Source organism: Rhincodon typus, chromosome 1 (assembly GCF_021869965.1).
Source record: "Rhincodon typus isolate 14 chromosome 1, sRhiTyp1.1, whole genome shotgun sequence".
Lineage (NCBI taxonomy): Eukaryota > Metazoa > Chordata > Chondrichthyes > Orectolobiformes > Rhincodontidae > Rhincodon > Rhincodon typus.
This window is the reverse complement of record NC_063332.1, coordinates 97025479-97046824: the sequence shown is the minus strand read 5'-3', so window position 1 is coordinate 97046824 and position 21346 is coordinate 97025479. Positions and strand designations below refer to the sequence as shown.

At 40.9% G+C, this 21346-nt stretch overlaps 1 protein-coding gene across 1 annotated transcript in view; it reads left to right on the top strand.

The window, feature by feature from the left end:
- The window catches only part of slit2 (slit homolog 2 (Drosophila)), a 426057-nt gene that overhangs the window by 276794 nt on the left and 127917 nt on the right, over positions 1–21346 (top strand). The window contains exons 11-13 of the mRNA XM_048602443.1: positions 7349–7420; positions 10058–10129; positions 16812–16883. Of these exons, the coding sequence (XP_048458400.1) occupies positions 7349–7420; positions 10058–10129; positions 16812–16883 (216 nt within the window). The remainder of the gene's footprint in view (positions 1–7348; positions 7421–10057; positions 10130–16811; positions 16884–21346) is intronic.

Here is a 21346-nt window from a genome sequence, read left to right as displayed (position 1 = left end):
CATTTTCTGTATTTGCAGTGAGCAGTATATGACCATAATATGAATGTTTTACTGTGCTGCGCTATCAAATACAAACACTCTCTCCTTTCTGATGTAATTCCAATGTTGACATAGTAAAGAAAGCTTACTTTTAGTGGAGCCTGATGCTGTCTGAAAATCCATTGTGAACATGACTTATAACATCAAACCCAATCTTGATCTGAGTTTACTTCATTCCAATTGACTGAATCTTTTTGTTCAAGAAACACATGAGACTTGCTGATTTGTCAACATCACAGTATCCCATTTCATTCCTTCAGAGTAACTTACCTCCATCACAATGAAATGTTTCCCAACGCATGTTCATTAAAGCTTGAAATTTATATAGGAAATCAAATTTCTTTCTGACCACAAAGAATCTTTTATTCCAACCCCATAAATTCTATCAAACTGGTATCCCAACGCTTAGTTTGTTGTTCCAAAAATAAATAGTCATGAATTTAGCACCAGCCACCTTGTTGGGTCTCTGGTATTGAAGCATTCCTGTGCTTGGCCAGCATTCTTATCTCAACCTTTTTTTAATTTCATTTGTGGAATGAAGGTGTCAGGCTAGGCCAGCATTTATTGTTCATTCTTAATTGAATTAAGTTAAGAATCAACCACTTTGCCATGGACCTGGAGTCACATATAGTCCAGACTGGGTAAGTTTGGCAGTTTCCTTCCCTAAAGGGCATTAATGAACCAAATTCCACCATCTGCCATGACAGGATTTGAACCTGGGTCCCCAGATCATTATCTGGTCCTCTGGATTAACAGTCTAGCAATATTACCACTAGCCTGTTGCCTCCTTTTTTGTGACACTACCTTGCATCCTCTTGTACTTTTCGCCCATGCCACCCTGTTTGTCCTTTTCTGTCATCCGCTTCTTCATAGAATCTTGGAATAGAAGAGGATATTTGGCCCATTGCACCTGCATCAGTACTTTGAAAGAGTTTTCAAATAATCCTACGTACTTAGTCTTACCACATGGTCCAAAAATATTTTGTTTTCAGATATGTATCCAGGTTCCTTTTGAAAAATATTATTAAATTCACTTCTACCACCATTTCATCCAGTCTCTCCTGGATCATAACAATTTGCTGCAAATCATCCTCAGCTTCCCACAACTGCTGTTGCTAATTTAAATCTGTGTCCTCTCGTTGTGTATTTCCTCCTGCCAGTAAACTGACTATTGTCAAAATTCCTAATTGTGATTTTTTTTCAATCTCTTCCTTTCCCTGTTACTCATATTGATCAACTGTAGTAAAATGAGCTGGTGATATGGGATTCTGGGCTGCAAATATCACACGTGGAGCCTTTAGTGTAAAATGAAAATAGGAAATGCTGGGAACAGTCAGATCAGTGATCATCTATGTGGAGAATTAACAAGTTGAAATCACGGATAAAATCCTTAATCAAAATGGAATAAAAACCAGAAATGAAACACACACATACAAACAAACTCATGCGTGCAAGCACACATGGTTAACACACAATCGCCCTTCGCTAACTCCACAGATGAATGCCTGAAACATGTATCTACATCTACATTTGCACACGTACACCAACAAGTGGAATAACCTATAAAGTACTTAAAAGGAGAACAGGAGTTGATTGAATGGCTGAGATAATCACAACAGAAGACGATAGATAGAAATGTAACAAAACAAAATAAATTTGCCTTAATTCTTTACTTCCCTGTTTCCTACCTCTGTCAGCTTTACTGCTTTCATCTTAGCAATTTATGGAAATTGTGCCCACTCTGCAGATATATATTACAAATGCCAGCTTCTTCAGGCGTATTTAATATATTGGTATCAGTATACTGCAGGAAAATCAATATTGAAAGCAACATATTTTAAAATCATGCAATTATGCATCTAACCTGATAGGGGATAGTAATATTTCTTAAAAAAATAAAATGCCTGAAGAACTAAGCACAATGGCAAGTAGAAATCAGAATAAAAAAAAAGACAAACTTATATTTAGGTAGTGATTTTATGACAACTGAACATCCCTAAGCACTTTACAGACAATGAAGTCCTATTGAAATAAAAACAAAAAATGTTGGAAATACTCATCAGATCTAACAGCAACTGTAAAGAAAGAAACAGACTTAAGGTTTTGATTCAAGTATGATTCTTCTTCAGTAGTTTTGAAGTACAGTCATTGTTGTAACGTAGGAAATACTGCAAGCTTCCACAAACATCGAAGAAAAATGATGAGATAATCTGTTACTTGAGAGATGAGTATTGACCAGGAAACATGGGATAGCCACCTAACCACCCACTGAGAATACTAACACGCTTAATTTAGACTCTCATCCAAAAGATACAATCTTCAGAAGTACGCAACTCCTGAAAGTGTCAAACTGTTTTTTTTTTGTCCTGAAGTCCTGTAGTGGGTCTTGAACCCACACTCAAAGGAATCAGTGGAAAGATAGCTACCAACTGAGCCACAGCTCTCAGCAGGGTTTTAAGCTTTTGATTTACTACATGATTAGTTCCTGCTCTTGGCCCGAAGCACTCAGAACTGAAGTAAGGCACTCAAAGTGGAAAGCTGCAGATGAGCGGGAGGATTATCTACGCATACCTCATGACCTAAAGAAGAGCCAGCCTAATGAGTTATCTTGTCCATGCCAGCTAATGGTTTCTGTTTCATAAACCATCTCAAACTGTCATCTATGCTCTGTGCAGCAAAATGTGCTTGGAGCAGACTCAAAGCTTAAGCTGAAATGATTGATTGTGGAAATAATGTACAATAAAGTAGAATGCATTAAAGGTAAACCTGGAAATCTGTTTTGCCAGCAGAACACAATCTGTACATTTTACTGTGAATATTTCTTCCCAGACTGGTCCGGCAGCTAATTTAGTTCTGTGGCAAATTAATGAACCTGTTTGCAGTAATTCAGTGGATTGCAGGAAACTGACTAATATCACTTAATATTGATGTTTTCCAGGTGCTTTACATGCAGGCATTGAAATTAAATCAAAACCTTTTTACGAAAGTATGTATAATGTGCAGGAGCATAGAAGTCTTTGGTAGCCAATGATCCTTTAAATGTGCATCCGTCAGTGGAAATCAGACATGTTTCTTAACCGTCATTCAGTTTGCAAGATCTGAGATTGTATTCACCAATGTTTACATCTAAAGCTGTCTTCAGGTTGTTAAAATTTTGTGTAAATTTCCATCACATCCTGGTACCAGTTAATGCAGCTTTAAGTGAAACCAGCTGCAAACCGGAACCTGGCGGTGATGTCAGAGGTTTCCTCTCATTGTAAAAATTTGCAGGTGTGTGTATGGTTCACACATTAAATAATCCAGTCAAGGAATAATCAAATAAATACATCCAAACGCCATGAATGGATTTCAGTTCCACTTGTGTGCGAAGAATTCTGTATGAGTGGAAATTTGTTCTGCACCGTTTTGAGCCTGAAATAAACAGTGTGTGGAGCAGGTGTAATGGAGATCCTCCCAAAATTTGATCTGGGGCTTACTCAGCATATTGTCAGAGTTCTGTGAATGCACATAGGCCCCCATGGGCTCTCCCACATCAATCAAAGGCTGGCCAAGAAATCCTCTTGGTGAACTGCCACTCTGTATTTCTACCTGATGTGACAAGTACAACATCGGTAAACATTACTAATGTTATAGTGAAAGATTCAACAGATGTTTATTACAGTTCCTAACGTATACAATAGTACAGTCACAGGCACTTCAGTGTTTGGGATAATATTAAACTATTCAATTACATGCTTTTATCAGTGTGACATGCTTCTTGTGGCCCCAATTAAAATGGAGACCAAGTCCTTTGAACACAGGCAGTGATATAGTGATGATATCATGAGCATGTTTCTGCGATATTCATTGTGAAGCATTACACAACAGTTGGATTCCAAACCACTGTCCTTGCCTCTGCTTGCTCACTCACAAAATTAATGTCATACTCACCCAATCCACACTCGCTCACTCACTCTCATACTCCCACTGGTGGTGTGGATCTCATCCTGACCCTGGGCCTCTAGCAAGTGCAGTGCCTTGAGCTCCTTCTGTGGCCCCTGTTTAGCTGCCAGCACTCAGCAGGTGAGCATTCCTCTATCGAGGTCCTGAATTCTGAGAAGGCCTAATGTCAATATCATCACGTCCCATCTCCCCCAATGAATTAGAACAAAGAACAAAAGGACAAAGAAAATTACAGCACAGGAACAGGCCCTTCGGCCCTCCAAGCCTGCGCCAATCCAGATCCTCTATCTAAACCTGTCACCTATTTTCCAAGGATCTGTATCCCTCTGCTCCCTGCCCATTCATGTATCTGTCTAGATACATCTTAAATGACGCTATCATGCCCGCCTCTACCACCTCCGCTGGCAACGTGTTCCAGGCACCCATCACCCTCTGTGTAAAGAACTTTCCACGCATGTCTCCCTTAAACTTTTCCCCTCTCACCTTGAAATCGTGACCCCTAGGAATTGAGACCCCATGCTGGGAAAAAGCTTCCTGCTATCCACCCTGTCTATACCTCTCATGATTTTGTAGATCTCAATTAGGTCCCCCCTCAACCTCCAACTTTCTAATGTAAATAATCCTAATCTACTCAACCTCTCTTCATAGCTAGCGCCCTCCATACCAGGCAACATCCTGGTGAACCTCCTCTGCACCGTCTCCAAAGCATCCACATCCTTTTGGTAATGTGGTGACCAGAACTGTACGCAGTATTCCAAATGTGGTCGAACCAAAGTCCTATACAACTGTAACATGACCTGCCAACTCTTGTACTCAATACCCCGTCCGATGAATGAAAGCATGCCGTATGCCTTCTTGACCACTCTATTGACCTGCGTTGCCAGCTTCGGGGTACAATGGACCTGAACACCCAGATCTCTCTATGCATCAAGAACTGTTAAGGATTTCATGCTTTTCCCCTGAGAGGTTGGCCTGGTAAAATCGAGCCCTGAAACAGGTTTTGCACAGATAATGAGAAGATTTTCAGATTGGGGAAGACATGTGAATTTAATCTGGTCTGCTTTCTTCAGTCACAAAGAAATAGTTATAGAATTGTGAGAATACCTTTTCTAGTGTTGTAATTGGAGCTAGCGTCCAGTACATTTTATTTTCTTTGCTGCTTCATTGTAACTAGTAATGTAAAGCACCATTATCTCCAGACAAACCCAACACAATACACTCTACTGTATTAAGTCAGGAATTGGGATACGAAGTGGATAAATATTGTCAAAAATGTTTGTCATGTATGTCTTGAGGGATAATTGGGGATGTCTTGGCACTCCTTTGAAAATTAACCAAGTTGGATCTGTATAGCACCAAGAATCACCAAGTTACTTTGAAAAATGTTACTCATGTTAGTACAGCAGAATTCTAAACTTCCCTGACATAAGCAAGGGAATGAAAAAGATTTAACTGTCTGTAGACTTCTGGTAAGTCAGACACTGATTATAACTTTTATTGTTATTCATTTAGAATCTGAGTTGTTAATACTTTCAGGGATTTTGATTTGTATTTCTCAGTCAATGGCTAAAAAACAAATCCAGATTATACAGTTGTTCCCATGAAGACTTCGCTTCTTAATCTACAAGTATTGCGCAACCCAATGCCTTAACAATACAAGGTCAGATTCCCATTCCTCCTAGAGGGAATCCGGATGCTTCCTAGAAACAAGTGTTCCTCCCCAAGCCTGGCCTCCAGCAATCAGATGGTACAGCAATTTAATTTTTTCTGTCATCGGATGCTACTCCCACCAACTTGGAGCAGATAGCCATGATTGTCGGTGGCTGGAGAGTTGTGAAGCACAATTTTTATTCAGGTGGAGGGGGGAAGCAAGGAGATCATCTATGAGGAGAGATTCTCAATTTTACAAGTGATAGCAAAGGCATTGGGTGAGCTACCTGCCTGTGGCCTAATTTATGCCCTTCAGTGGGCAATGAATAGTTATATTTAATGGGTTACATGAGAGGTCTGCCCATAATATGCAGCCAGCAGATTTGTGCATAGGAGTTGCTAGCCAATGAAAGGGCCTTGCCTTCTTTCGAGGTCCCTGGTGCCAATTGAAGTGACCCTTTACCATTTTCCCTCTTATCCACCATGCCCCACTTCCCTGTTCAATATGCCCCCATATACCCCACTAAGATCACCAGCTCTGATTGGACATATTCCTGGAGGCTTCATCATATGTCTCTCTCTGCTTTCAACCATCCCACTATCCCAATCCATTGCCAGTATCTTTAATATAATAAATCAAAAGTATGCAAAGGAAACAGACAATTACTTTTGTTTCTTTTTTGTGACTTTTTTTGAGTTTGCTCAAAACAGTCTCCAGGAGATTAATCTTGGATTCCTGGAGACTCTTCAACAATCCCAAAGGATTGATAACTGTAACCCTTACTCCTTGTACCCCTGACCAAGGCCTGCCAGTCCAAGATCCCAGCCTTGGCTTGACATCTAGGCCCATCACTGAATGCCTCTTCCTTTACCTAACTGGTGGCACTTCTTCCTGGACAGGAACAGAGACAGAAATCTCGCCTCAAATAAATTAAAGGCCCTTCATCCAAAAAAATGAGCCAGCCTACTGGAAGTGGGCTTGGACTTGACATCTATGCTGCAATGCAGGGAGCAGAGAGCTCTCTTTTAGCAGGCAATCTCAATACATAGACTATTTGCAGTAATGGTGCATTGGTGCAGACAGCATTGTGAAGCTAGTCGAACAAAATAAAAATCAACAGAACCTTCTAGAATACATTTAATATAAGACATCATTATCCTGCTTATGCCTGTCTCGATTGGAACCCTTATAAGACTGTATTTCTGTGTTATTCTACTCCTGACACTGTGCAAGAGAATGTTTAATATAAAAATCACCTTGGGTACAATATCACCACTGCCAACTTAACATTGCTGAACTAGTTGGCTCCTGCAGTAGTAATACTATTATAACATAAATTTTGATAAGTTGTTTGCTTTTATGCCATCAACATAAATCTCTAAGTTATGCTAATATGACGATAAAATGATCTTTCTCTCTGATCGGGAGAGAAGCAATTGGTTAAACATTACTTCAGTCAAGTTTTACTTTACATGAAAGGGAATTATATTTCCCATGCAACATGGTATTTGTATGTGCAGCTCTAACAGATGAATTTCTTCTGGACCAAGCAGGGAGTTCATTGGGGATTGGCTATTCACGTTAACATTAACAAGTATCCAGGTGATGTTGTCTGAGTAAACATGAATATTGATAAGAGGATGAGCGTGGACCACCACTGCTGTATGCTTTCCTGTGGGAATGTACTTTCAACAACAAATTATGTTTTCTCTCCAGACGGCTGGAGCAAAACTCAATCAAAACCATCCCTCCTGGAGCCTTCTCACCCTACAAGAGATTGCGAAGAATGTGAGTAGAAGAAAATGTATTACAAATCTTTAGAAGATTATTCAGCATGTGTTCCATTAGTAATGTTAAGTGTTTTGGCAATTTGTAGATTGTAATGGCTGACTGGGCTATCTGATTTACAGCTTAAATCTTTCAATGTGTTGTTCAATTTGCAAAGTTTTTTGTGTGTTTCATTCATGAAAATTTATGAAATTGAAAACCTTCATTACTCTCCTAAAGACCTTTCCATCTTATATGCCCCTTCCCTCCCAACTAATGCACTAAAAGGTGCCAAAAGCACTTTGATCATTAGTTCAAAGGATTTTCTTCATATGAGCCTGCTCAGGATGGATGCAATTGAAAACTTTGAAACCTATAAACATAGCCTCAACTTGTTCCCATTTTCTGAATTTCATGGAGGTAGGCTTTAGGGAACAGGCAATGAACTTCCTCTCAAGGTCATTTAAATATGATAATTAAGCTCATGCCTCAAATTTTACCTTTTACATTTAATTGCTATGTCCTCAGTTTCTCAGAGATTGGAAAACAGAACACTGCAGCTGAGGGCTGGTTAAACTGGTTAAATCTTGTGGCCAATTGCCTTTCCAGAACTGTTTGTAGACCAGGAGGACAAGCATGCTGTCCTCCAGTTGTTCAAGCAAACCTGCTTCCCATTCCATGAAAGACTTTCACTGGGACCAGAATCTATTCCTCATCCTGCTTGCTGACCCAGCCTCGTCATCCAAAATTTCCTCCAACCTTCCATTCCAACCATTGAGTAATAACACCCTGAGACATTGTTCTCCCTAGAATGAAACAGCCCCACAAACTGAGACAAACATTTTGTCGTTCAGAAATTTCGAATAATTTATACTTAACAAGGTGAGAGTTGATGTCTGAGACCCCAGAAGATATTATCTATGAATTCCTGGGAATGGATTTTATGATCTCCATCCCCAGGAGGTGTGTTTTTTGGGTGAATCGCTCAGGTGGCTATCCTACTGCTTTCTTGTTCATCCCTGACCCATTCCCCATGTTACACAGGATCGGTAATGTGCCCACTAATCTCAGTCAACCTTAAACCTATTGAGAACCTTAGGAAGCCATTTATTACAAACTTAAAGTTTGAATCCATTTCCATTGTTGTAAAACACTAGGCAGTTGGAGGCAGGCGAGAGAGTAAAAGCTGTTTCTTTTAAACGACTTTGTGGAAAAGGCAGGAAAGGCGGGGAAGGGGAACATCATTCAGGGTGTGCCCTGGCTTCATGCACATCGGGTGTCAAACCCCTCCAAAATGTTACCTACTCTGTTCCTTTCCAAAGGTTTCCAAATCCTGTCTTCCTCCCTATACTCCCTGACCTCTCCCCACCTAATATCTCTGACTTACCCTTCTCTGGGATCCATGTTTGTTTTCCCCCATAGTGCCCACCATTAGATTCTGTTGCTGCTGGACCCCTGGAGATGCCAGCCAAGCAGATGGTCAGTAGCTTTGGAGAACGGGACGTTCTCCAACTGTTTGGTGCCAGTCCAACAAGTGTTAAAAACCGCTTGGAGCTCATCTATGACTCTTATGAGAGACCTTTTTTGAAGAGGTTCAATTTAGGAACGTCTTTCCTTCCCTGGGAGAGGAGAGAGTGAACTCCCCACTACCACTTCCCCCATGAAATCCAGTCCATGATCATTTAAAACAACTGTGGAAGATTAGTGTGCAACAAACTCCAGACGTTTTATTTTGTACTAAAAGGTATATTTTAGAAGGGGAGAGATAAGAAAAGTCATTGACATTTGCAGGTTGTGTAGTCATTATTCCCAAAAAACAAAAATAGCATCTAAAAGTTCAATTCAAATGAGAAAACCTTCTTATATTGGAAACAGTTAATAATGTGATGCACTGGCCATGAATCCTAGTCACCAATGCATGCATTAACAATAGTAAAACACATCGTAAGCTGTGAAGCAGACACCACAGCAAACCAACTGATTCATGTGCATACCTCGCAGTTCCACAGTCCACTGCCTGCCAGGCAGAATCTCAGTATTTTATATATATATAGTACACGACATCTTCAAAGGTGAACTTTCTGAAAGGCAAAGTACAATATCTCCATTCATTCCAAAAAAGTTAAACAATGCAAAACAGGTTTAAGGCATTGGTGGTGCCTGTTGTGTAAAGGCTTTATGACCATGGAGCAATCTTGTGATAATGCCGTAGAGGTACTTCTCACTGGCTATATATAACGTAGTGCTGACAGGGTTAAGTAAATTGAAGAGCAACACACATGGAGAGACAGGCAGAAATCTGAAGTCTAGCTACGTGAATGAGAGAAACATGTGCAGGGAAGCAAGTGGAATAGAAAGCCTGGCATTAGGAAGTGGAGTTCATGGAATAGTCCTTTAATAATGAAACAGTACAAATGGAGCCTGCTATATAACTCTTAATACGTAGTAAACACTGTAGTAAAGAAGTCCAAGCCTAACGATAGTTTTTGACCTTGCTCTCTCTTTTGATCAGTCTGTTTTGAAAACAAAAACCACACAAGAAAAAGTGGAATGTGTTCAGTATGTGTGAGCCAGTTGTGTGCACTTGAATATACTGTACCTTTTTAAGATAGTAGTTTACATTTGAATGACTTATGAAGACCCTGTTTTTCTTTTCAGAGACCTGAGCAACAACCACATTTCAGAAATTGCACCGGATGCTTTCCAGGGATTGAGGTCACTTAACTCCCTGTAAGTTTCTTGGAAATTTGTAGGACTGCTGGAGTTTACTTGTTTTGAGAGTAACTAATTTTCCTCATGACATGTTTAACAAGTTTGACACGTAAAAAAAATGTTTGCCAGTTGTGCATTTTAAATTATCTTAGTATTGTAACACGAAATTTATACTAATTACATATATCAACCAGACTCCAAATTATATAAGGGTTCAACAAACAATTGCGCTAAGATGAGTATTTTCATTTTAATTACCATTTTTTGATTCTCCATTTAGCCCGAGCTAAACATATTTGTCACAAAGTTTTGATTACAGCACACATATGTAGACATTAAGAAATCAAACGCTGTGTGGAAGTCTGGATCCATGGGTGTGTAGGAGAGGAGGAAGGCTTAAATTACGGGACATGAGAGCAGTTTTGCTCATTCTATGTTCGGGTAAACCAAAAGGAATTTTCCAACAGAGGTTCAAAACTTCCATAAATAACTTCAGCAACATTGTAGCCACAATGCCTAAGTGAAGCTGGTGCCTGCGGTTTGGGGGAATTTTACACATGCCAACGTGAAAAACAACTGGTGACAGCTCACGTTAGCATGAGCTTCGTTTTTGAATAGTACTTTTATGTATCTCTCTCTCTCCCGATCCTTTAAGGATTAGGGTTCATTAACCTTTCCTCCAATATCTGATTCTGTTCACTCAGTGTTGAAAGGGTAAAGCAGACTGTGACTGTTTGGATCAGCAGATTTCCATTTTCCATGGTGGAAAATGATATTCTGTAATTTTGATTTAATTCTGTAATTTCTGTTGTTTTGAATGTTAAAGTGTACAAATGGGCCGTTAGCCACTGGACCCTGGAGCTTGTCTGCACAAAGGAAACACAATCAACTCAGGCTGAAAAGGCTGCATAGTGTCTCCTCTTGGTAAAACACATTGCAAAGTGTGAAGAAGACAAAGATGAAACGCATGCAGTGAAAGCATTCAGAAGGATATAAAATGGCTAGGGATAGCAATGGAGACAAAGAAACGGGGAAGATGTCTTATGAAAGTCATAAAATAGGATTCAAAAAGAAATGGACAGACCTATCCCCTCTGAAATCAGTTTACCCAAAGGAATATGAGTGGGCTGTTCAAGAGTAGTGACTGAGCTGGCCACACATTGGCATTGTACCTTGGTTCTGTTTTCTAATCTTTCGTGATTCATTATCCATGTCTTTGCATGAATTAGTTGCATTTAGAGAAAAGTGCTGGGTTTGACTTGTCCTCCATGTTTTCTTTCCTCCATTTCCCACAGACAGTTGCCTGGCCACTTCCTGCCACATGCCTGAGTGCATACAGCTGAGATTCTGCATGTTGCCAACACAATGATACCCAAAATAAATACATCTGGGCAATAGAACAGAATGCAAAATATAGTGTTACAGTTACAGGGAAGGTGCAGAGAAAGATCAACTCTAATATGTGAGAGGTCTGTTCATAAATCTGATAACAACAGGGATGAAGCTGTTCTTTAATCTGTTGGTATGTTTTTTCAAACTTTTGTATGTTCTGCCTGATGGAAGGGGGTGAAAGAGAGTATAAGCAGGGTGGGATGGTCTTTCATTATATTGGCTGCTTTCCTGAGGCAGCGGGAAGTGTAGACAGAGTCAATGGAAGGAAGATTAGTTTTTCTAATGGACTAGGATGCTCTCATAACTCTCTGTAATCTCTTGCCATACAAAGCTGTGATGCATTCACATAGGATACTTTCTATGTTGCATAAATATTGATAAGAGTCATTGTGGACATGCTAGATTTTCTTAGGCTTCTTCGGAAGTAGAGACCTTGGTATGCTTTCTTGACTGTATTATCGACATGGATGGACCAGGATAGATTGTTGGTGATGCTTACACCTTGGCACTTCAAGCTGTCAACTATCTCCACCTCAGCGCCATTGATGCAGACAGGGATGTGTATTCGACTCCACTTCCTGATGTCAGTCACCAGCACAGGGTGCACATGTGGCACAGGGTTGATAGTGGTCTTCTTGAAGCAGATGGGAACCTCAGATTGGAGTAAGGTGAGGTTAAACATGGCTGAAAATACTCCCGCTAGCTGGCCCCACAGGATCTGAGTGCACAGCCGGGGACTCCATCCGGACCCGCTGTGATCCACTTGTTCAAGGGACTTCAGCTTAGCCTCCTTTGTCGGAGTCCATGCCGTTACTCAAACTAATTTAGTTTGGTTTGTTTGGTGATTTCAGAATTTCATTTTGAAATGCTGCAATAGATGAGTTTGTTGACTGTTAGAATTAGACAGATTTACTGGACTGTCTGTTGTGCCACCCTTTCAAGCAAATGCTTGTAGCACCATGGTGATAAAACACAAAGTTATAACTACCTTTCTGCTTGTACTAGTGCTGACTACAGTTTTACAGCCTCTTGAACTTGGAGAGAAGCTGGCTTGTTACGTTGTCAACATCCTTCTCCCTTGTGCCAGTCCTTGTTGTAAATGAAATTGAGCAGGCCAAAACCAAAAGTAGTTTGGGATTATAAGCAGACAAGGCAATGATTATTACAGACAGAACCTCCCTATTTATCATATACAATACAGGACACTGCATTTCTTTCTTTCCAGTGCAGGATGCCTGGACTATTTCCAAAGAGGCAACGGGTTTTAATGCTCCCCATTCCAGTGTCACACTGCTTTTAAACCCTTTGCTGTTTGACCAGCACCATTCTGTTAATAGGTCACACAGTTTCACAAAGATTGCAGATTTTGTTTTTTTTATTCATTCCCAGGATGTGACAGTAAGATTGTAAAATATAGGAACAGATTTATGTATTCAACCCATCAAATCTGTCCTACCATTCGATCGTAGCTGATATGTTTCTCAACTTCATTCTCCTATCGTCTCCCTGTTTGCCTTGAGTCCCTTACTAATCAAGAACAAATCTATCTCTGTCTTAAATACACTCAATGACTTGGCTTCCACAGCCTTCTGCAGTAATGAATTCCCCAGATTCATCGCCCTGTGTCTGAAGAAATTCCCTTTCATCTCAATTCTAAAGATTGTTCCCTTCACTCTAAGGCTGTGCCCTGGGGTTCTAGTCTCTTCTACTAATGGAAACATCTTCTCCTTGTCCATGCCAGCCAGGCATCTCAGTATTCTGTAGGTTTCAATGAGATCCCCCCCTCATTCTTCTACCCTCCATCGAGTATAGACTCAGATTCCTCAATTGCCCCTGATATGACAAGCCCTTCATTCCTGACGTCATTCTTGTAAAGCTCCTCTGGACCCTTTCCGAAAACAGTACATCCTTCCTTAGATATGGGGCCTGAAACTGCTGGACATCACTGGTTAGGCCAGCATTTATTTGCCATCCCTAATTGTCCAGAGGGCAGTTAAGAGTGAATCACATTGCCATCAGTCTGGAGTCACATGTAGGCTAGACCAGGCAAGGACAGCAGTTTCCTTCCCTAAAGGACATAGGTAAACCAGATGTTTTTTTTCTGACAATCAACAATGGTTTCGCGATCATCTTTAGATTCTTAATTCCAGATATTTATTGAATTCAAATTCCACCATCTGCCTTTGCGGATTCAAACCCCGGTCCCCAGAACATTACCTGGGTCTCTAGTTGAATAGTCCACCGATGATACTACTAGGCCATCACCTACCCTGCCATTAGTGCACAGAGCCTTGGCTCCATTTCTAGTCGGGCTTAAATATTAGAAACAGCTCAATAAACCAAAAATGCGGTAATTCAGACTACATATGGTTTAGATACATTTTACAAAATGCTAAACATTAAGATACCACAATTTTAAATTATGCTAGGGCTTATTGCAGGCAATTGAGAATTATATTTATAGATGTTATGGATGAAATTGCATGAATGAGGCAAGACCAAGGCGGATGTGGTTTGCATGCCAACGTTTCCTTCGGCAAAAGTCTTACAGGAACTGCAAACAGCCACTTTGATGTTCTGTAAAAGTTAATTGACACCCACAAAAAAAAGTTGTAAATAAACGTTGGAGACTTAATGCTGCCTTTATTGCTTATCTTTGTTCATTATTCATTGCTTGTAATCTGTGGCCATGTTCGAATCTGTAGCTGACAAGGGCTACAAACTACTGTTCATTCATCAAAAAAAACAGGGGCCAAACTTTTCTGTTGTGTGTAATGTCCCAATATCTCTGAAGTGACAATTTGCCACCTAGCCTTAGCAAAATGATACTCTGCTTTGCAAACTAATGATAATATGACTAGTCTTCAATGCCACTCCAACCATTTCAGAGTGCTTTTCATTGAAAGACAAGATTGTTTAATTTGATTTACCAGTTTTCTTTCAAAACTCTGCTTCACATGGTTAAGATTAGCTTCTTTAAATATCATCATCTATCTGGGTTTTAGTTAATGAGACATTTCTTTATAAAGGACATTTTATCAAGGTCTAATTGATTGATCCCTCCTATTTTAATCAATGCTGACAGGTCATACTGCAGGGAGAGAGTTCAGTCACTGGAGTGTCGCAATGATTAGGCTTCAGTTAAATTAGGATGGTTAATAAAGATTGGAATATGTGAGAAAGAGTGCTGTATTATGTGATACTGCAGGTTAGATTGTATAGGAGAGTTGTACAACACTGCACTCAGACTTGGGCTTTTATTTTTATAGCTGAATAAGTGGTAATATGGAAAACTGGAGTCTATGTATAAAGTTTAAATCCATGTTCCATTTAATTTGTATCAAATTGCTCATACAAAAAGATCATGATACTTCAATTTAGGATTGTTTAACACTAAAGCAACTAATAAAATGTCTTTTCCAAACCTCAAACTCAAAAAAGTTCATAATATCATTGTATGTAGACAGACTATACAGCTTAACGCCATCACGTGTAGTCTTCAAGGCTCTCATATTTTACATTGAATCTGAATGTCAAGCTGAAAACACAGAGAAGCTGATTTACACTTCAGAACAAAGCCACAGTTAGAGACGATAACCAGACAATGCAACGATTATTACCAACAGGGACTCCCTGCGCATCACGTTCAATACACAACTTTGCACTGTTTTTCTTTCAGAACAATACCTGGAACACTTACAGAGAGTCGACAACTTTCAATGCTACCCATTGCTATCCCACACTCCTTTGAACCCTTTTCTGCGTGACTAGGGTTCGGTGATGGCTCAGTATTTGCAAACTTGCGGACGACCAACAAATATAACATTTACAGACAATTGAAAATGCCCCATCTGTCAAATACCATTTCAAATTTCAGTTTTTAAGCGATTCTGTCAGATAATACTGAAGTTTAAGCTATGTAGGAGAGACTACTGTTATAATGTGTTAAAATTTTCAGTCTAGTTCACGTCTACTTACAGAGGACTCTTTAAACATGATTCCATTCTTTGGTTCAATTGAGTAACTGTAGCATTATTAGTTACAGTAGTTGGTTATGTTTCTGAACTAATAATGCAAATGCCTAGACTAATAAGAGATTATGGGCACAATCCCAATATGATGCTTTTCAAAATTGGTATTTCATTAAATATAATTTTGGAAATACAGAAATGTTGATACACATGAAATTTGTTCACTGTGGCTCTTAAAGCCAATCTGACTTATGTCATAGACATTTACTGCATGTTGAGTTGAGACTTCTGTCCTTAGTCCAGAGGATATCCCATCTCAAGAAATTTCAGTCAGTGTTCTAATTGACTAGAAGGTCTCAGCAGTGAAACTAGAAACAGTGGCTACTGCAAGGAATATACCTAGTCCCTGAGTCTAAATGTTAAGGGCCCCGGGACACTAGTAAATGGTTTAGGAGAGGGTACATGCCCAGTAGTTATGGTGGGGAGGTGGAAGTGGGAAGGATGACAAGCGAAGGGTGTACTTGGAAAGGATGGTGGTGTAGGGAGCTATCTTTGGATGATCTGCAGCCCTGTTCATCCTTTTCTGCTCAAAGCTTGAGCGGGCCAGCCTGCTGAGTGTTCCCTCATTGTCAGTCTGCACTCACCAGCATTAAGATTGCAGCTAGTGACCCTTAATTAGCCATTTAAGGACTAGGCGGGAGTGGGTTGGTCATCCTAGATCTTGCCCATCCTCTGTAAAAGCTGAGAGAGGTAGGAGGCAGGCAGATAGGCAAAGGGACGGCAGCCTGGTGAATCCCACGGGACTTTGCAACAGGTGCTGATAAAATTCTGCCCATTTATATTTACAATCAATAATCAGCCTAGTAAATTATGTATTTGCATCATTCTGCCACAAAAACTGCAGATTACAGTCGTTCAAAGAGGAGAGTTATCACCACGATCCAGGGTGAACTGTAACCAATGATAAATATCAGCCTTGCCGGTAGCAGTGAAGCCCAATTCCTCATAATCTCTTAACTTGAATGCAATAAATATATTAAAATAGGTAAGAGAGAAACAGTTAATGTTTTGAGTCTAGGAGGATTTTTCTTCTGAAGAATTCTGAATTGGACTTGAAACGTTAAGTCTGTTTCTCTTTCCATAGACGCCAGACCTGCTGAGTTTCTCCAGTATTCTTCAGATTTCCAGCACTTGCAATATTTTGCTTTTAATTAAAGTAGTTTCCTGACATGCATCAGCACGAGTGTTTTAAAGAGTTGGGGAAAATACACTGAGAATGCCTACTATTGTTTCATTATAGGTTTTAACTGATGTTTTTCTACTTTATTCCTACACAGTGTGTTATATGGAAATAAAATCACAGAGCTCCCTAAAGGCCTTTTTGAGGGACTCTTCTCTCTGCAGTTACTGTAAGTATGTTTAATAATTTGCTGTGAAACAGTTTGGGGAAAGAAAATGTGCAACGTTTGGTGATTGTTCTTCAGTTCTTGAAAACTGCTAGTGGGCTCAATTTTAACTTCCTTGCCTGGGAGAAACTAAGGCAAGGGGTCAGATAAAATGGACAATGGACAGGGAACATATGTGCTATTTTCACAATTCCGTTTTTTACTGCGATTTTAAATGAAGCCAGTGGGGTCTTCTTTTGTGTAGAGATTGGGTTCCATTGGTTGTCTGTCTAAGGCCTGAACGGGCTATTATTTATGTCTTCTCTATTAGACATAGACATCAGCGACATCAGCCAACTAACCCAGCAAAGAAATGTTTCTTTACTTTTTAGTTTCACATGTCCAAAGAAAAGTAGGAACACTGTAGGAGCACTCACAAAGAAATCTTATAGTTTTAGTGTCCTGATATTTCTCCCAGCTCCCCTGACTGTGATCTCCTGTCCAATGACCTTAATTTGTGTTGTTGCCCATACCCTGTGTCCCTTGTGATGACTCCCTGCTGCCCAAATGCTTGCTGACAGATGGGTCCTTTTTAATGGGAAGGTGGCAGGCAGCATTATATTGAGGCTGGGCTCTTTGCAAAATAGTTCATAGAACCTTCCAACTGTCAGTCTCAGAAGGCCACAGATTTCCATTCGTACATTCCCAACTGGGAATAATTTCCTTTTTTAGGAATTCAATGGATATATCACCACTGTACACATGAATTTGTGTGAATTGTTTCCAAGGTACGGGTTTGTTGGATGAAGTTAAAGAATTATTCAGGCACCCACAGCAGCCATCACTGACCCTATCCAAGGAAGTGTTAGAAGCCTCGGATCTAGAAAGGAGAGGAGAAAGGTCCTTCCCCCGGAGAATGCAAGAGGAAGTCAGCTCAACATGCAGAGGAGAACCTCACTGTTTGGTGTTGTAATCTTCCACCTCACATGCATCTTCCTCTCTCATCTCTTGCTCCTTCTTAATCGGCTGTTCCTTTCCAGATACTTTCTGGAGGAGCATGTTATTGAAGAGTTCAGCAGACCAAAACAGTGACTGAGATCCTAATAGGATGGTGTTGCAGAGCACCCCCTGACCTGTTCAGGCATCAGAGCCAGTGCATTCTGAATCTCCCATTAACTGTGAATCTAATACCTTGCCCAGTCTTGGTAGAGAGCGTCTGTCCCCTGGATAAATGCACGGATATGCATCTGTCTGTGCAATGCCACAAAGCTCTGCCCTGACAAGGGCACAGATGGCTATGACCGTCTGCTTAGAAAATCACGTTCTCCTTTGCCAATGGTTTTGAGTTATTGGCAGATCTCTTCACCCCTGTCTGTACATCTTATTCACAGGGTACGTCCTCCTTGTTCCTTGTGCTCCAGATCCCCGTTGTCTGGCTTCCTGATGCCCTAATGCTATCTCTATCAAGGCTGCTGTTTCTCATCTCCAGTCACCTCAATTTTTGAGGATGTAGCACCCATTCTTAACTACCTGGAGTTCAGGTTGTTGGCTTGCTCGCTGAGCTGGCTGGTTATCGTACAGGCGTTTCATCACCATGCTAGGTAACATCATCAGTACGGCCTCCGATGAAGCGATGTTGTTCTACTCTGCTTGGTGTTTATATGATCTGGCCTGTTAAGTTGGGTTGTGTCATTTCTAGTTCTGTTCTGCATGGGTTTGTATATGGGGTCTAATTCCACATGTTTGTTAATTGCATTTTGGGTTGAAATCCAGGCCTGTAGGAATTCCCGTGCATGTCTGTGGTTGGCTTGAGCTAGGATAGTCACATTGTCCCAGTTGAATTGATGGCCTTCATTGTCCGAGTGCACTGAGATGAGGGAAAGTTCATTGTGTTGTTTTGCTGCTAGCTGGTGTTTGTGTGTCCTGATGGCTAGTTTCCTTCCAATCTGGCCGATGGTTTGTTGCAGTCATTGCAAGGTATTTTGTAAACTACATTGGTTCTGCATGTCATGGGTATGGTGTCTTTGGTCCTTGTGAGTGTTTGTCATAGTGTAGCTGTGGGTTTGTGTGTTACCATGATTCCTAGTAGATGCAGGAGTCTTGTTGTCAGTTCTGATATGTTCTTCAGATAGGGTAGTGTGACCAGTGTATTGGAGCGTATTTGTGTCCTCCTGGCATTGTCTATTTAGTAGGCACCTGGAGATGAAGTTGTTGGGATATCCGTTGTTAGCAAAGACCTTGGACAGGTGCTCTTCCTCCTTTCTGCGTAGTTCTGGCATGTTGCAGTGAGTTGTGGCCCTTTTGAATAGCGTCCTAACACAGCTTTGTTTGTGGACATTTGGGCGAAAGCTGTGAAAATTGAAGATTTGGTTAGTGTGTGTTGACTTCCTACAAACTGTGGTTTGGAACTCCCTGTTGGTCAGTAATTCTACCCTGACATCAAGAAACGGAAGTTAATTGTGGTCTTCCTCTTCTTTCGTACCTGGAGCTCAGATGGTATCCAAATAAGTGTGCCCACTGCTCTGATGCCCACATGATGCCAGGAGGGCGGTCACTTCTTGAATTGGCAAAGTTCTTAATTCTGACGTGTCCCCCAATCTGTGATGGCTGCTACAATCATAAATCTAAAGGGGTCAGCCTTTCCATCAATGATAGGTCGTTACACTTGTCTTCAGAAACAGCTCTGGCCTCCTTGACTGGCTGTCAATTTGTCCATGACTGCCTTCAGCTGGTCAAAAGTAAGCAGTACCGAAACACCACCTGGTAAATGCAAAACATTCACAGAGATAACAAGGTGTAGAGCTGGATGAACACAGCAGGCCAAGCAAAATCAGAGGAGCAGGAAAGCTGACGTTTCAGGCCAAGTCCTCTGATACCGCTTGGCCTGCTGTGTTCATCCAGCTCTACACCTTGTTATCTCAGATTCTCCAACATCTGCAGTTCCTACTGTCTCTCAACATTCACAGAGATAGTTTTTTTTTCACAATCTCTGAACAAGTTTTTTGGAAGCACAGGTGAGTTCAAAGACCCATGTTCCCTTGAGGAAAGTATATGACACTGACAACTAAGGTGGGAAATCTAGATGTACAATATCCCCACCATTTCTTTCTAGTTGCCTGCCTCCATTCTGGCCCACATGGGATCCAGAAAGGCCTCACCTGTGAGTGTATAAGTGGTGCTGAGAGAGGGTGAGGGACAGTGAAACTCTGCTTTATTATGTGATGATGGTTCTTTCAGTGTAGGATGTAAATTTGTTTAATCTACAGCTTTTCTGTCAAAAATGTTAGGTTAGGATTTTGTAGAAGCTAACGCATGTTTTCTTAACTATTTGATACATGTTATTCAAGGCCTGCAATGGAAGGCTTATTTGAAGTTCAAATGACCCACATTGTGACCTGAGCAAGAGAGATGCACAAGACTTAACCAAAAGCCCCAATTTTTACCCCTCTTGCTTGACATGAATTGAGTCGGGGTGGGAAACAGTGTTGGTTGGAATTAAAATCAGAACTCTGCACTCAACCCACACTCTCTCCCGTTGGCATTTTAATTCCTGGCTTTTGAGAAGTGTCAGAGCTCTCCCATAGGTAAACAATGGCCTTACTCCGCTGGAAGGCTATGAAGTTATTAGGATCACACATCATTCTGTTGTATGGATTGTACTGAGCTGCAGAGCTTCCAGTGGAAGCTGGCAGCAAGCAGCCTCAACATGGACTCAGAAGAGGCCCAGAAATGTTAGGAAAAAATATGTATTTTTTCAGGTTTCATTATGGAATGAGTTGAGCAGTATTTCTCCTCCAGATCCACCAAAGGGAAGCATTGGCCTCCAGTGTCCTGGCCTACTGTTGCCCTCTAACATTGGTGATTGCCTGCAGATCCACTCACCACAAATGCCAGGCAGGATTTCATCCTGTTGAACTAAATCATGCTCCCACACAGCGATAAGGGCCAATCCCTCTGAGCTTGGATCAGAGCCTAACTTGAAAAATCGTAATGACACTTAAAAGTTAAAATGGACATTTCTTAACCACCAAAGATCCCATACACTACATTTCCAGAGTTTATTTAGGGCCCTTTTGTTTGTCCCTTCAAGATCTCCACTGAAGTTTTCACCCTCCTTACTGTTTCTTTTTAAACTAAAGTGAAATTGAAGTGCATAAAGCTGTTTAATTGTAGGTGTAGGGCTGGATGAACACAGCAGGCCAAGCAGCATCATAGGAGCAGAGAGGCTGACGTTTCGGGCCTAGACCCTTCATCAGAAAAGGGGGAGGGGAAGGGGGTTCTGAAATAAATAGGGAGAGAGTGGGAGGCGGATAGAAGAGGGATAGAGGAGAGGATAGGTGGAGAGGAAACAAACAGGTCAAAGAGGCGGGGATGGAGCCAGTAAAGGTGAGTGTAGGTAGGGAGTTAGGAAGGGGATAGGTCAGTCCAGGGAGGACGGACAGGAAGTGGCCCTAGAAATAGTCGATACATTGATGGTCATATGGATT